The sequence below is a fragment of the Cherax quadricarinatus genome, chromosome 23 (assembly GCF_038502225.1).
Source record: "Cherax quadricarinatus isolate ZL_2023a chromosome 23, ASM3850222v1, whole genome shotgun sequence".
NCBI classification, from domain to species: domain Eukaryota; kingdom Metazoa; phylum Arthropoda; class Malacostraca; order Decapoda; family Parastacidae; genus Cherax; species Cherax quadricarinatus.
Genome location: NC_091314.1, coordinates 41,042,422 through 41,055,748, shown reverse-complemented (window position 1 = coordinate 41,055,748; position 13,327 = coordinate 41,042,422). Strand labels below are relative to the sequence as shown.

The 13,327-nt window shown below is 44.0% G+C and overlaps 1 protein-coding gene across 1 annotated transcript in view; it reads right to left on the bottom strand.

The window, feature by feature from the left end:
• Positions 1 to 322: 322 nt before the first annotated feature.
• LOC128685682 (U-scoloptoxin(01)-Cw1a-like) overlaps positions 323 to 13,327 on the bottom strand; it is a 72,419-nt gene continuing 59,414 nt past the window's right edge. The window contains exon 4 of the mRNA XM_053772225.2: positions 323 to 2,118. Within this exon, the coding sequence (XP_053628200.1) occupies positions 2,002 to 2,118 (117 nt within the window). The 3' untranslated portion in view covers positions 323 to 2,001. The remainder of the gene's footprint in view (positions 2,119 to 13,327) is intronic.

Below are 13,327 nucleotides of genomic sequence, written 5' to 3'. Positions count from 1 at the left end.
AGCACGGTCAACATATCTTACCTGAGAGTCACCAACCACAAGAATGCGCTTACCTTCATTAGCAGGGGCAGTAGTACCCTTACCTTCACTGGCCACTGAAGTACATTCATCCTGGAGAACAGAGAAGCGATTTCCTACCTTCAGATCTTCACTCTTAACTTTCCTTACTCTGATGCGCCTCCCATTACTGTGAACAACTCGCCACTTGTAGCAGGTGCTGGGCTGCACCTCACTGCTGGTAGCCGTTGCTACCTCCCCACCTACAGCCTCCTCACAGTGAGAGACAGACTGCACCTCACTGCTAGAAGCCTCATTCCCCACATCTCCAACCACCTCACACTCTCTCCCAGGCCCATTGAGGTGGACCTTCAGCCTCCTAATCTCCTCCTGGAGAAGCAAGACCTCCTCCTTCAACTCTCCAACCTCAGTTTTTAAAACACTGCAGAAGCAAGCCATGCTTTGTAACCGTCCACGCTAATCCCCAAAGCAGCTCAGGGTCTGTGACCTCACGTGACGACTGACCACTGAACACCAAATATGACATCTTTGATGCAACCACTGGATCGAGGAGTGATTAAGACATCTATGTGCGGCTACACATGCAGGATGGTGCAGAAACTCCTCACATAAATGGATGATAACTAGTTCAGACCAACATCCACAGCCATTCAGCTCGGCCCAGTAGAGCCATAACAACCCTCTCCACTCAACTCAAGGTCAACATCCATCACCAACCAGAATTGAAGATACAAAAAGTAAAATAGATTTATGCAGCTTTTATAGCTACACGTACAGTCGCAGTCTTAGACTTTATTGGATTATCCTAAGTTAAATCTTCACACAGTACTTCCTTTGTGTTCATAACTCCCTTCACACAGTACTTCCTGTGTTCATAACTCCCTTCACACAGTACTTCCTGTGTTCATAACTCCCTTCACACAGTACTTCCTGTGTTCATAACTCCCTTCACACAGTACTTCCTGTGTTCATAACTCCCTTCACACACTTCTAGATCAACAAGTAATGTCATTTAAATTGTAAGACATCGAAAATTTTAATTTTTGATAAAATAAGAAATTAAAATAAGAGTTTTGGTTTTTGAGGATGACATGAACACAGCCCCAGTTTTTCCGTAAGTTATTAACACCGTAACTTGCGATTTCTTAAGTAGTGGATATTTCAGGAACTTAATCCGCACGAATAAATTATGAGAGTGTGCTGTATCACGTATTGTAACCTCCGGTTTATAACATATCCTTTATAATTAACAAGGCCACTGATTAAGGCCAAGGGACTACTGTCTTAAGAGCTGTCTTGTAGAACACCATAACACTAAGTGATGGAAATAACTAAATAATGAATAACTTAAACATACTGAACAATAAACATGTAAGTTCATGGTGTCTTAACCCTGACAGGTAGGCTGCACGAACATTTATATCATTCATTTAATTAACGTTATTATGTTTGAATGCCTGGTGCCTGTACCAGGTTATACTTGACAACATGCACTTACTAATAAAGAAAACTAGCAAACCCAGCTTTATTTCCCTGAAAAATATAACCCGCACCAGAGACTGCCCTCATCACCTACCCCTGCTGAGTTTTGCTCTTAACATTATGACATATGTCAGTAAAGCTTTGGTACCAAGTAAGTTAACCAGTAATAAATCTACCTTAGGTTGTCTTGCTACAAACATTCTCACATAGATACAATAAAACGAGATAAAGGTACATTATATTTTGGCATCACACTGAGGCTTCCCTCAGCAGTCAGTAAAGCTGTCAGTGGCGGCTTAAAAAGTAGAGTGCTCTCTTTGTCGTCACTGAGTTTCTTCAGTTGTATGTCGTTTGGATAGACTGTCTCATCCAGATGAGTGCCGGTGGGTTGAGTACAGTGGGTTGAAGGATCAATCATTCTACCAGCGCCTCCGTTGTGTTGTCCACTTGTCTCGTCTGGATGAGTGTCGGTGGGTTGAATACAGTGGGTTGAAGGACCAATCATTCTGCTAGAACCTCTGTTGTGTCTTCCACTTTGCCAAAGTTGTCGTTGAGAGAATAGAAAGAAGCTGCCAGCGAGCAGTCCACGTTGATGGCGTAGTCGCACACGAAGTATTCCTGCCACAACAAAAGATGATTTTAATAATTATATAACCAACAAGAACCCCCCCCCCAACGTACTGTCAATACTCTTACCTGCTCCTACGAAATCATAATTCTCCTTGCCCAATGCATTAGCTCTCAGACGCAGTTGAAGACGCAGTCACTTGTGGGTGGGGCCCACTAGCATGTGTAACACCTTAATATCGATCATATGAACTCCGACAAGTGTGATGCGAGTGTATGAACGTCCTACTTGGGAAGTCCCCTGCCCACATGTAACCATGTCTTCAACTGCTGCATATCATCACTTCTTCTAGTGGCTCCTCATCCCTCTGTATTAGAGTAATAAAGGTCTCTAATGAAGATATGACGGTGTTGCTTGTGAGTCATTACTTCTCAGTAGAGAGAATATATTACTTGATCTAATACTAAAACTTAACTTAATACACAGTCATGCGCCAGCAAGATGGTGCATGACAGTGTCGACAAGTTGATGTGTGATGATGAGTCAAGTTGCATGACGGTGAGTCAACAAGCTGGTGCATGACTGTGAGTTAACAAGTTGATGTATGACCGTGAGTCAACAGATTGATGTATGACTGAGTCAGCATGTTGATGTACGAGTCAACAAGTTGGTGTATGACTGTGAGTCAAAAAGTTGATGTATGAGTCAACAAATTGATGTATGAGTCAGCAAGTTGATGTATGAGTCAACAAGTTGATGTATGAATAAGCCAATAAGTTGATGTATGAGTCAACAAGTTGATGTATGAATAAGCCAGTAAGTTGATGTATGAGTCAACAAGTTGATGTATGAGTCAACAAGTTGATGTATGAGTGAGTCAACTAGTTGATGTATGAGTCAACAAGTTGATGTATAAGTCAACAAATTGATGTATGAATCAACAAGTTGATGTATAAGACAACAAGTTAATGTGTGAGTCAACAAGTTGATGTCCTAAGCTCTAGGAGTTAGCGTGGGCACCAAGCACCATGGCTTGTTGTAGTGTTTTAGAATCTCAGGTTCAAGTGTTGAAGAAGGAGGTTCTACTTCTTCAGGAGGAAAATAGGAGGCTGAAGATTTGCCTAGATGTGTTTGAGAGTGAGTGTGAGAAGGATTTAGCTGGTAAGGAGGAAATAGTCACTAGCAGTGATAGCGGCAGCCGCTTTAAGTGGCAAGTGGTTCACAGTTCAGGAAGAAGGAAGATAAGAAGGGTTAACAGAGAAGATGTGAAGGTAGGAAATCGATTTTCTGTTCTCCAAGACAAGTGTACTTCAGTGTTTAGTGAGGTTGAAGGTACCACTGATTCCCCTGCTAATCAAGTTAAGAATATTGTAATAGTAGGAGATTCTCAGGTAAGATATATGGACCGTGCATTTTGTAACAGAGACAGAAAGGTCAGACAGAGGGTGTGCCTTCCTGGAGCTGGTGTTGGTGACATAGTCAGCAGGTTGGATAATATGTCAGGTAATGGGAACAAGCCCATTATCTGTCTTAGTGCTGGGGGTAATGTCATTGGGAAGGGCAGGAGAGAGGAGCTGCTGGATAAATACAGGTCAGCCATAGAAGTATTTAGGTCTAAGGGAGGGATCCAAGTCATATGTAGCATCTTGCCTAGAAAGGGAGTGGGCAATGAATGGATGTCTAGGGCAACTGGTATAAATTGCTGGCTAGACAGATACAGCAAGGAACTTGCAATCCCACTCATTGATAACTAGGATATATTCTTTGGCAAACGTGATATGTATGCAAGGGATGGGGTTCATCTCTCTGGGGATGGAGTGGTTGCATTAGCCAATTTGATTGAGAAGGTAATTGATGACTTGTCTAGGAATTTAAACTGATAGATTATAGAGGTATGGGTGTTTGTGGGAAACAATCAGGCTGCAGTATTAGGGTTAAAAACAGCAGTTATTACCGGGATACCTCAGGGATATGTTTAAAAGACAATATTCAAAATAAAGTTGCAAGTAATGACAAATCAACTGATCAACAAACAAAGAGAGATAGTAGAGGGCAACGAGTGACTAGCTCACTTAAGGTTTACTAAACAAATAGTAAGAGTCTAAGAAATAAGATAGATGAGCTAAGATTACTTGCAAGTGTAGGTAATATAGATATTATTGGTATAACAGAAAGATAGATAGAGAAATGCCTTCTGAATGCAACATACAGGGTTATAAACTATTCCACACTGATAGGGTCAACTGTGACCCCATGTTTCTGTGTACCATCTCTGGAACATCCTGTCTCTGTCCACCTTTTCTATTCCACGTAGTATTTTGTATGTCGTTATCATGTCTCCCTTTACCCTCCTGTCCTCCAGTGTCGTCAGACCGATTTCCCTTAATCTTTCTTCGAAGGACATATCCCTTTGCTCTGGAACCAGCCTTGTTGCAAACTTTTGCACTTTATCTAATTTCTTGACGTGTTTGACAAGGTGTGGGTTCCAAACTGGTGCCGCGTACTCCAGTATGAGCCTGACGTACACAGTGTATAAAGTCTTGAACGCTGCCTTACAGAGGTACCGGAACGCTATTCTCATTTTTGCCAGGCGCTAATATGCCGCAGCAGTTATCTGGTTAATGTGTGCTTCTGGCGACGTACTCGGTATTATACTCACCCCTAGATGTTTCTCCTTCGGTGAGGTTTTCAGTCTTTGGCCGCCTAGCCTATACTCTGTCTGCAGTCTTCTTTGCCCTCCTTCCATCTTCATGACTTTGCATTTGGCGGGGTTAAATTCGAGGAGCCAGTTGCTGGACCACACGTCCAGCCTGTCAAGGTCTCTTTGTACTACGACCTGTCTGGTCCGTATCTAATTTAATTCTCCTCATTAACTTCACATCATCTGCAAACAGGGACACTTCCGAGTCTATCCTTCCCGTCATGTCGTTCACATATACAAAGAATAGCACTGGTCCCAGGATTGACCCCTGTGGGATCCTGCTCATCACAGGCGCCCACTGTGATACCTCTTCACGGATCATGACTCACTGTTGCCTCCCTGTTAGGTATTCTCTGATCCATTGCAGTGCCCTTCCTGTTATATGTGCTTGATCTTCTAGCTTCTGTACTAATCTATTGTGAGGAACTGTGTCAAAGGCCTTCTTGCAGTCCAAGAAAATGTAATCAACCCACTCCTCACACTCATTTCTTATATCAGTTACCTTGTCATAAAACTCTAGTAGGTTTGTGACACAGGATTTGCTTTCCATGAATTCGTGCTGGCTGTCGTTTATAACCTTTTTCCGCTCCAGGTGCTCCACCACTCTCCTCCTGATAATCTTTCCCATGACTTTGCATACTATACACGTCAGTGACACAGGTCTGTAGTTTAGTGACTCGTTTCTGTCTCCTTTCTTAAAGATGGGGACTGCATTTGCCATTTTCCAGTGTGTGTGTCACGGTGTGTGTGTACTCACCTATTTGTAGTTGCATGGGTCGATTCATAGCTCCTGGCCCCGCCTCTTCACTGATTGCTACTAGGCCCTCTCTCTCTCTGCTCTATGAGCTTTATCAAACCTCGTTTTAAAACTATGTATGGTTCCTGCTCACTACTTCACTTTCTAGGCTATTCCACTTCCTGACGACTCTATGACCGAAGAAATACTTCCTAACATCCCTTTGACACATAGGAGTGTTCAACTTCCAATTGTGACTCCTTATTTATGTGTCCCATCTCTGGAACATCCTGTCTTTGTCCACCTTGTCAATTTCTCGCAGTATTTTATATATCGTTATCATGTTTCGCCTGACCCTCCTGTCCTCCAATGTCGTCAGGCCAATTTCTCTTAAACTTTTCTCGTTGGACAATCCCCTTAGCTCTGGGACTAGTCTTGTTGCAAACCTTTGCACTTTCTCTAATTTCTCGATGTGCTTAATCAGGTGTGGATTCTAAACCGGTGCTGTATACTCCATTATGGGCCTGACGTATATGGTGTACAGAGTCTTGAACGATTCCTTACAGAAGTATCAGAACGCTACTTCAGTATGCTGCAGCAGTTATCTAACTGATGTACGCCTCAGGAGACGTGCTCGGTATTATACTCACACCAAGATCTTTTTCCTTGAGCAAGGTTTGCAGTCTTTGGCCACCTAGACTATACTGTGTCTGCGGTCTTCTTTGCCCTTCCCCGATCTTTGCATTTGGCGGGGTTAAATTCAAGGAGTCAATTGCTGGACCAGGTATCCAGCCTGTCCTGGTCTCTTTGTAGTCCTGCCTAATCCTCGACTGGTTTAATTCTCCTCATTAACTTCACATCATCTGCAAACAGGGACAATTCTGAGTCTGTCCCTTCTGTTATGTCATTCACATATACCAAAAACAGCACAGGTCCTAGGACTGACCCCTGTGGAACCCCGCTCATCAGAGGGGCCCACTCTGACACCTCTTCACGTACCATGACTCGTTGTTGCCTCCCTGTCAGATATTCTTTGATCCATTGTGGTGCCTTTCCTGTTATGCATACCTGATCCTCTAGCTTTTGCATTAACCTCTTGTGAGGAACTATGTTGATGGGCTTCTTGCAGTCCAAGAAAATGCAGTCTATCCACCCCTCTCTCTCTCGTGTCTTCTGTTACATTATCGTAAAACTCCAGTAGGTTTATGACACCGGATTTTCCTTCCCTGAAACCGTGCAGGTTGTCGTTTGCAAGTTTGTGTCGTTCTAGGTGCCCCACCACTCTCCTCCTGAAGATCTTTTCCATGACTTTGCATAATATACATGCTAGTGACACAGGTCTGTACTTTAATGCCTCGTGTCTGTCTCCCTTCTTAAAAATTGGAACTACATTTGCCATCTTCCATACCTCAGGTAGTTGCCCATTTTCAATGGATGTGTTGAAGATTTTTGTTAGTAGCACACACAGCATCTCTGCTCCCTCTCTAAGGACCCACAGAGAGATGTTGTCTGGTCCCACCACCTTTGAGGTATCAAGTTCACATAGCAGCTTCTTCACCTTCTCCTCATTGTGTGTATTTCATCCAGCACTCGCTGGTGCACCTCCCTATTCTGAATTCCTGGAGTCTTTCCTATTTCCACTGTAAATACTTCTTTAAATCTCATGTTGAGCTCCTTACATACTTCTTGGTCATTTCATGTGAACTCCCCACCTTCCTTTTTCAGCCTGATTACCTGGTCCTTGACTATTGTTTTCCTGCTGATGTAGCTACACAACAGCTTCGGGTCAGACTTGACTTTCGATGCTATGTCATTTTTATATTGTAGCTGAGCCTCCCTTCTTATCTATGTATATTCGTTTCTGGGTCTTCGGCTAATCTCTTTATTTTCCTGGGTCCTATATATTCTGTACTTTTTCCATTCTCTATTGCACTTAGTTTTTGCCTCCCTACACCTTTGGGTGAACCAAGGACTCGTTCTGGTCTTCCCATTATTTCTGTTTCCCTTGTGAACAAACTTCTCCTCTGCCTCTTTGTAGTTTGTTGTCACATAGTTCATCATTTCTTTTACTCGTTTTCTTGCCAATTCTCTCTCCCACTGTACCTCTTGCAGGAAGTTCCTCATGCCTGTCTAGTCTCCCCTTTTGTAGTTTGTTTTTTTGCATCATATTCCTGCTACTCTCTCCACTTGTAGCTCAACTATGTAATCAAAGCACAGACCGACATCATCACTAGCTCCAAGGGGACTCGATGTCTGAACTATTAAGGTGAATACTAGGTCCAGTCTTGCTGGATCATTCACACTTCTCTCTCTGGCAGTGTGTCTAACATGTTGATGCACATCTATCATCTTGGATCTCCAAGTTTTGGAACCCCCACGGGGCTCCAGGTTTTCCCAGTCAGTCTCCTTGTGATTGAAATCACCCATAACTATTAACTTTGCTCTCCTCATGTGAGCTCTTCAGGCCACCTCGGCTAGTGTGTCTACCATTGCTCTGGTGCTCTCGTCGTATTCTTCTCTTGGCCTCCTGCAGTTCTGTGGTGGGTTGTACATTACTGCAATTGCCACCTTATGGCCACCTTATGGCCCTCAGACTGGATTGTTCCTACTGTGTAGTCCCTTTCGCCCATTCTATCCATTTCCTCAAATGCCCACCAGTTTTTAATGAGCAGTGCAATTTCTACTCCCCCTCTGTTCCCTCTATCTTTCCTGAGGATTTGATATCTGGGTGGAAAGATTGCATCTGTTATCCTGGTGAATTTTGTTTCTGTGACTGCTGCTGCTATGTCTGGGGATGTCTCCTTGATTCTTTCATGCCACTCCTCACATTTATTTGATATTAAATCTGCATTTGTATACCAAACATTCAACTTCTTTTCTAAAACCGTGGTCTGGGGGTTACATTGAGGTTGGGGAAGTGGGAGACCTGATGAGAAACTATAAGTGGTTGCTGTGAAGGTGGAGTTTATAATGTGGTGGGTGGGGGCATTGGATATTGCATGTGTGTTTTGGGTTAGAATGTCTGATTGCATTGAGGTTCCCCTGGTTGGGGTCTTCTGTAGGTGGTTGTGAAGGAGGTTGTATTTGAACTTCCTCCTGAGTCTGGGTTATCCTGTCCATCTCCATCTTCACCTCTTTTTCCTCCTTTCATCTTTGTACCCTCTCTTTCAGTTTCTCTCTTGCTTCTTGTCAACTGTCGCAGTCAAGATATACCTTCGGTATGCCAACATGTCCCTTAGTCTTGCTTTCTCCTGCAGGATCCTGTTTTGAGCCAATTCTTTGACTGGCCGGTTTCTTTCCCTTGCCAGCTGGGTCATGTCATCTATAGCTTTCATGTGTGTGTGTGTGTGTGTGTGTGTGTGTGTGTGTATGTGTGTGTGTGTGTGTGTGTGTGTGTGTGTGTGTGTGTGTGTGCGTGTGTGTGTGTGTGAGTGTGTGTGTGTGTGTGCATGTGTGTGTGTGTGGGTATTTGTGTGTGTACTCACCTAATTCACCTAATTGTACTCAATTGTGGTTGCAGGAGTCGAGACTCAGCTCCTGGCCCCACCTCTTCATTAACCGCTACGGGGTCCTCCCTCTCCCTGCTCTATGAGCTTTATCATACCTCTTCTTAAAACTATGTATAGTTCCTGCCTCCACTACATCACATGCCAGACTATTCCACTTCGTGAGAACTCTATGACTGAAGAAATACTTTCGAACATCCCTTTGACTTATCTGAGTCTTCAACTTCCAAATGTGACCCCTTGTTTCTGTGTCCCCTCTCAGGAACATTCTGTCTTTGTCCACCTTATCTATTCCTCTCAGTATTTTGTATGTCGTTATCATGTCTCCCCTAAACCTCCTGTCCTCCAGTGTGGTCAGGCTGATTTCACTTAACCTTTCTTTGTAGAACATTCCCCTTAGCTCTCGAACTAGCTTTGTTGCAAACCTTTGCACTTTCTCTAATTTCTTGATGTGCTTAACCAGGTATGGGTTCCAAACTGGTGCTGCATACTCCAGTATGGGCCTAACGTGCACAGTGTACAGTCTTGAGATATTCCTAACTGAAGTATCGGAACGCTATCCTCAGGTTTGCCAGGCACCCATATGTTGCAGCAGTTATCTGGTTGATGTGTGCTACCGGAGACGTACTCGGTATTATACTCACCCCAAGATCTTTGTCCTTCAGTGAGGCTTGTAGTCTTTCGCCACTTAAACCATACTCTTAAGGACAGCAGGTATCTGTATCTCAGCGTGTGAGCCAAGTGTGCTAGCAGTCTAGTGGTGAAATGACCTGGCCTGGAGAGAGTTCCGGGGGTCAACGCCCCCGCGGCCCGGTCTGTGACCAGGCCTCACGGTGGATCAGAGCCTGATCAACCAGGCTGTTACTGCTGGCCGCACGCAATCCAATGTACGAGCCACAGCCCGGCTGGTTCGGTACCGACTTTAGGTGCTTGTCCAGTGCCTGCTTGAAGACAGCCAGGGGTCTATTGGTAATCCCCCCTTATGTATGCTGGGAGGCAGTTGAACAGTCTTGGGCCACTGACACTTACTGTGTTGTCTCTTAACGTGCTAGTGACACCCCTGCGTTTCATTGGGGGGATGTTGCATCGTCTGCCGAGTCTTTTGCTTTCGTTGTGAGTGATTTTTGTGTGCAAGTTCGGTACTAGTCCCTCTAGGATTTTCCAGGTGTATATAATCATGTATCTCTCCCACCTGCGTTCCAGGGAGTACAGGTTCAGGAACTTCAAGCGCTCCCAGTAACTGATGTGTTTTATCTCCGTTATGCGCGCCGTGAAGGTTCTATGTACATTTTCTAGGTCAGCAATTTCACCTGCCTTGAAAGGTGCTGTTAGTGTGCAGCAATATTCCAGCCTAGATAGAACAAGTGACCTGAAGAGTGTCATCATGGGCTTGGCATCCCTAGTTTTGAAGGTTCTCATTATCCATCCTGTCATTTTTCTAGAAGATGCGATTGATACAATGTTATGGTCCTTGAAGGTGAGATCCTCTGACATGATCATTCCCAGGTCTTTGATGTGTCATAAGCGGTTTTCCATAGGGGTCAGTGTTGGCCCTTTGTTGCTCACAGTATACATAAGTGACACTGATGAGGGTATAAACAGCAACATAAGCAAGTTTGCCGATGACACCAAAATAGTCCGTCGGATTATGACGAAGACACTAACTAGATCGCTACATGAAGATCTGAATAGATTCATGCAGTGGCCGGAGAAGTGGCAGATGAAGTTTAATATAGACAGATGTAAAGTTCTAAGACTTGGAAAATAAAATAACCATAACGTTTATAAACTAAATAATATAGCTTTTGTTCACTCTGAACCCGAGGAAGATTTATGAGTTCTGGTTAACTGCAATTTAAAACCAAGACAATAAAGACTTCATATCAAGAAGTATTAATTAGAAAAGTCCTCAGGTTATTCTTCATCTCTATATATGGTTGGTTAAGCCTCATGTAGATTATGCTGCACAGTTCTGGTTATCGTATTACAGCACAGACATAAATGTACTGGAAAAAGTAAAGAAAAGTATGACAAAATTGACCTCATGTATCAGAAATCTCTCGTATGAGGATAGACTAAAGACAGTGGATGTGCTCTCTCTTCAAAAGCGTAGAAGTAGGGGGAATATAATTGAAGTGTATAATGGAAAACAAGAATAAATAAAGGGGATGTAAATAATATGTGAAAAATATCTAACCTCATTTCTGACACAGAGATGTAAGCCATAGCTCCGTGTCTTCCTTAGCGGATGACACCCGGAGCACCATGGCAGTGACCTCCATCGAACACACTGCGAGACTCCAAGCGGACATCAACCAAATCTTCGAATGGGCCACTCAAAACAATATGAAGTTCAACGAGGAGAAATTTCAACTACTCAAATATGGAAAATTTGAGGAAATTAAAAATGTATCAGGGTATACGACAAATTCTAACGATACAATAGAGCGGAAACGTAAAGTGAAGGACCTGTGAGTGATAATGTCAGAGGATCTCGCCTTCAAAGACCACAATAATGTAGCTACCTCATCCGCTAGGAAAATGATAGGATGGATAATGAGAACCTTCAAAACTAGGGACGCCAAGCCCATGATGATTCTCTTTAAATCGCTTGTGCTCTCTAGGCTGGAATACTGCTGTACACTAACGGCCACCTTCAAGGCTGGCGACATTGCAGACCTGGAGAGTGTACAAAGGACTTTCACGGCACACATAAGTACGATAGAGCACCTAAACTACTGGGAACGGTTGAAGGTCCTTGATCTGTACCCTGGAACACAGGCGAGAGATATACATGATAATATACACTTGGAAGGTCCTGGAGGGATTGGTACCAAACCTACACACGATAATCACTCCCTATGAAAGCAAAAGACTCGGCAGGAAATGCAACATTCCCCCGATGAAAAGCACGGGTGCCACGAGTACACTGAGAGACAACACAATAAGCGTCCGGGGCCCAAGACTGTTCAGTTGCCTCCCAGCATATCTGTCTGTCTTTAAGAAGGCACTGGACAGGCACCCAAAGTCAGTACCTGACCAACCGGGCTGTAGCTCGTACGTCAGCTTGCGTGCAGTCAGCAGTAACAACCTGGTAGATCAGACCCTGATCCACTACGAGGCCTGGTCTCAGTCCGAGCCGCGGGGACGTTGATCCCCGAAACCCTCTCCAGGTAAACTCCAGGTAAGACAGGACTCGAAGCAATGGGTTTAAGTTGGAAAAACTTAGATTTAGGAAGGATATAGGAAAGTATTGGTTGTGGATGACTGTAACTTCCGAGTAGCGTCACTGAAGCTAAAACCTTTAGTTGATTTAAAAATAGGTTAGACAAGTACTTGAGTGACTGTGTGTGGATGAGAGTTGAACCTGCGTAGCATGGGACAGTAGGCTTGCTGCAGTGCTCCTTCCTTTTATATTCGTGTGTGTGTGTGTGTGTGTGTGTGTGTGTGTGTGTGTGTGTGTGTGTGTGTGTGTGTGTGTGTGTGTGTGTGTGTGTTGGTATAAACCTTGGTAATAAATACCGACAAACTGATTATAATAAAACACGTACTTAACCACTAGGACATATTTATTAGAAAGTGAACAAAGAGAAGTGATCAAGGTCCCAGGACCGAAACGTTGTCTAATAAATATATCCTAGTGTTTACTTACGTGTTTTTCTAAACCAATGTGCATGTGTGTGTGTGTAATACTATCTGAAGGACAAGATTGTTTCAACTAGGGATTGTTTACTTTGTAGTGTGATCTACCGTATACTGCACTCCGTTATATTCCGCTACACTTCTGACATAGATTAATTTTAGTTTGTCAATGTTTTATATTGACGCAACCAGCAACCTCACTCTACCTGGATGAAGAGCCTGGTTGGAACCAGCAGCCTCACTCTACCTGGATGAAGAGTCTGATTGGAACCAGCAGCCTCACTCTACCTGGATGAAGAGTCTGGTTGGAACCAGCAGCCTCACTCTACCTGGATGAAGAGCCTGGTTGGAACCAGCAACCTCACTCTACCTGGATGAAGAGTCTGGTTGGAACCAGCAACCTCACTCTACCTGGATGAAGAGTCTGGTTGGAACCAGCAACCTCACTCTACCTGGATGAAGAGCCTGGTTGGAACCAGCAGCCTCACCTCACTCTCACTCTACCTGGATGAAGAGTCTGATTGGAACCAGCAGCCTCACTCTACCTGGATGAAGAGTCTGGTTGGGACCAGCAACCTCACTCTATCTGGATGAAGAGTCTGGTTGGAACCAGCAACCTCACTCTACCTGGATGAAGAGCCTGGTTGGAACCAGCAACCTCACTCTACCTGGAT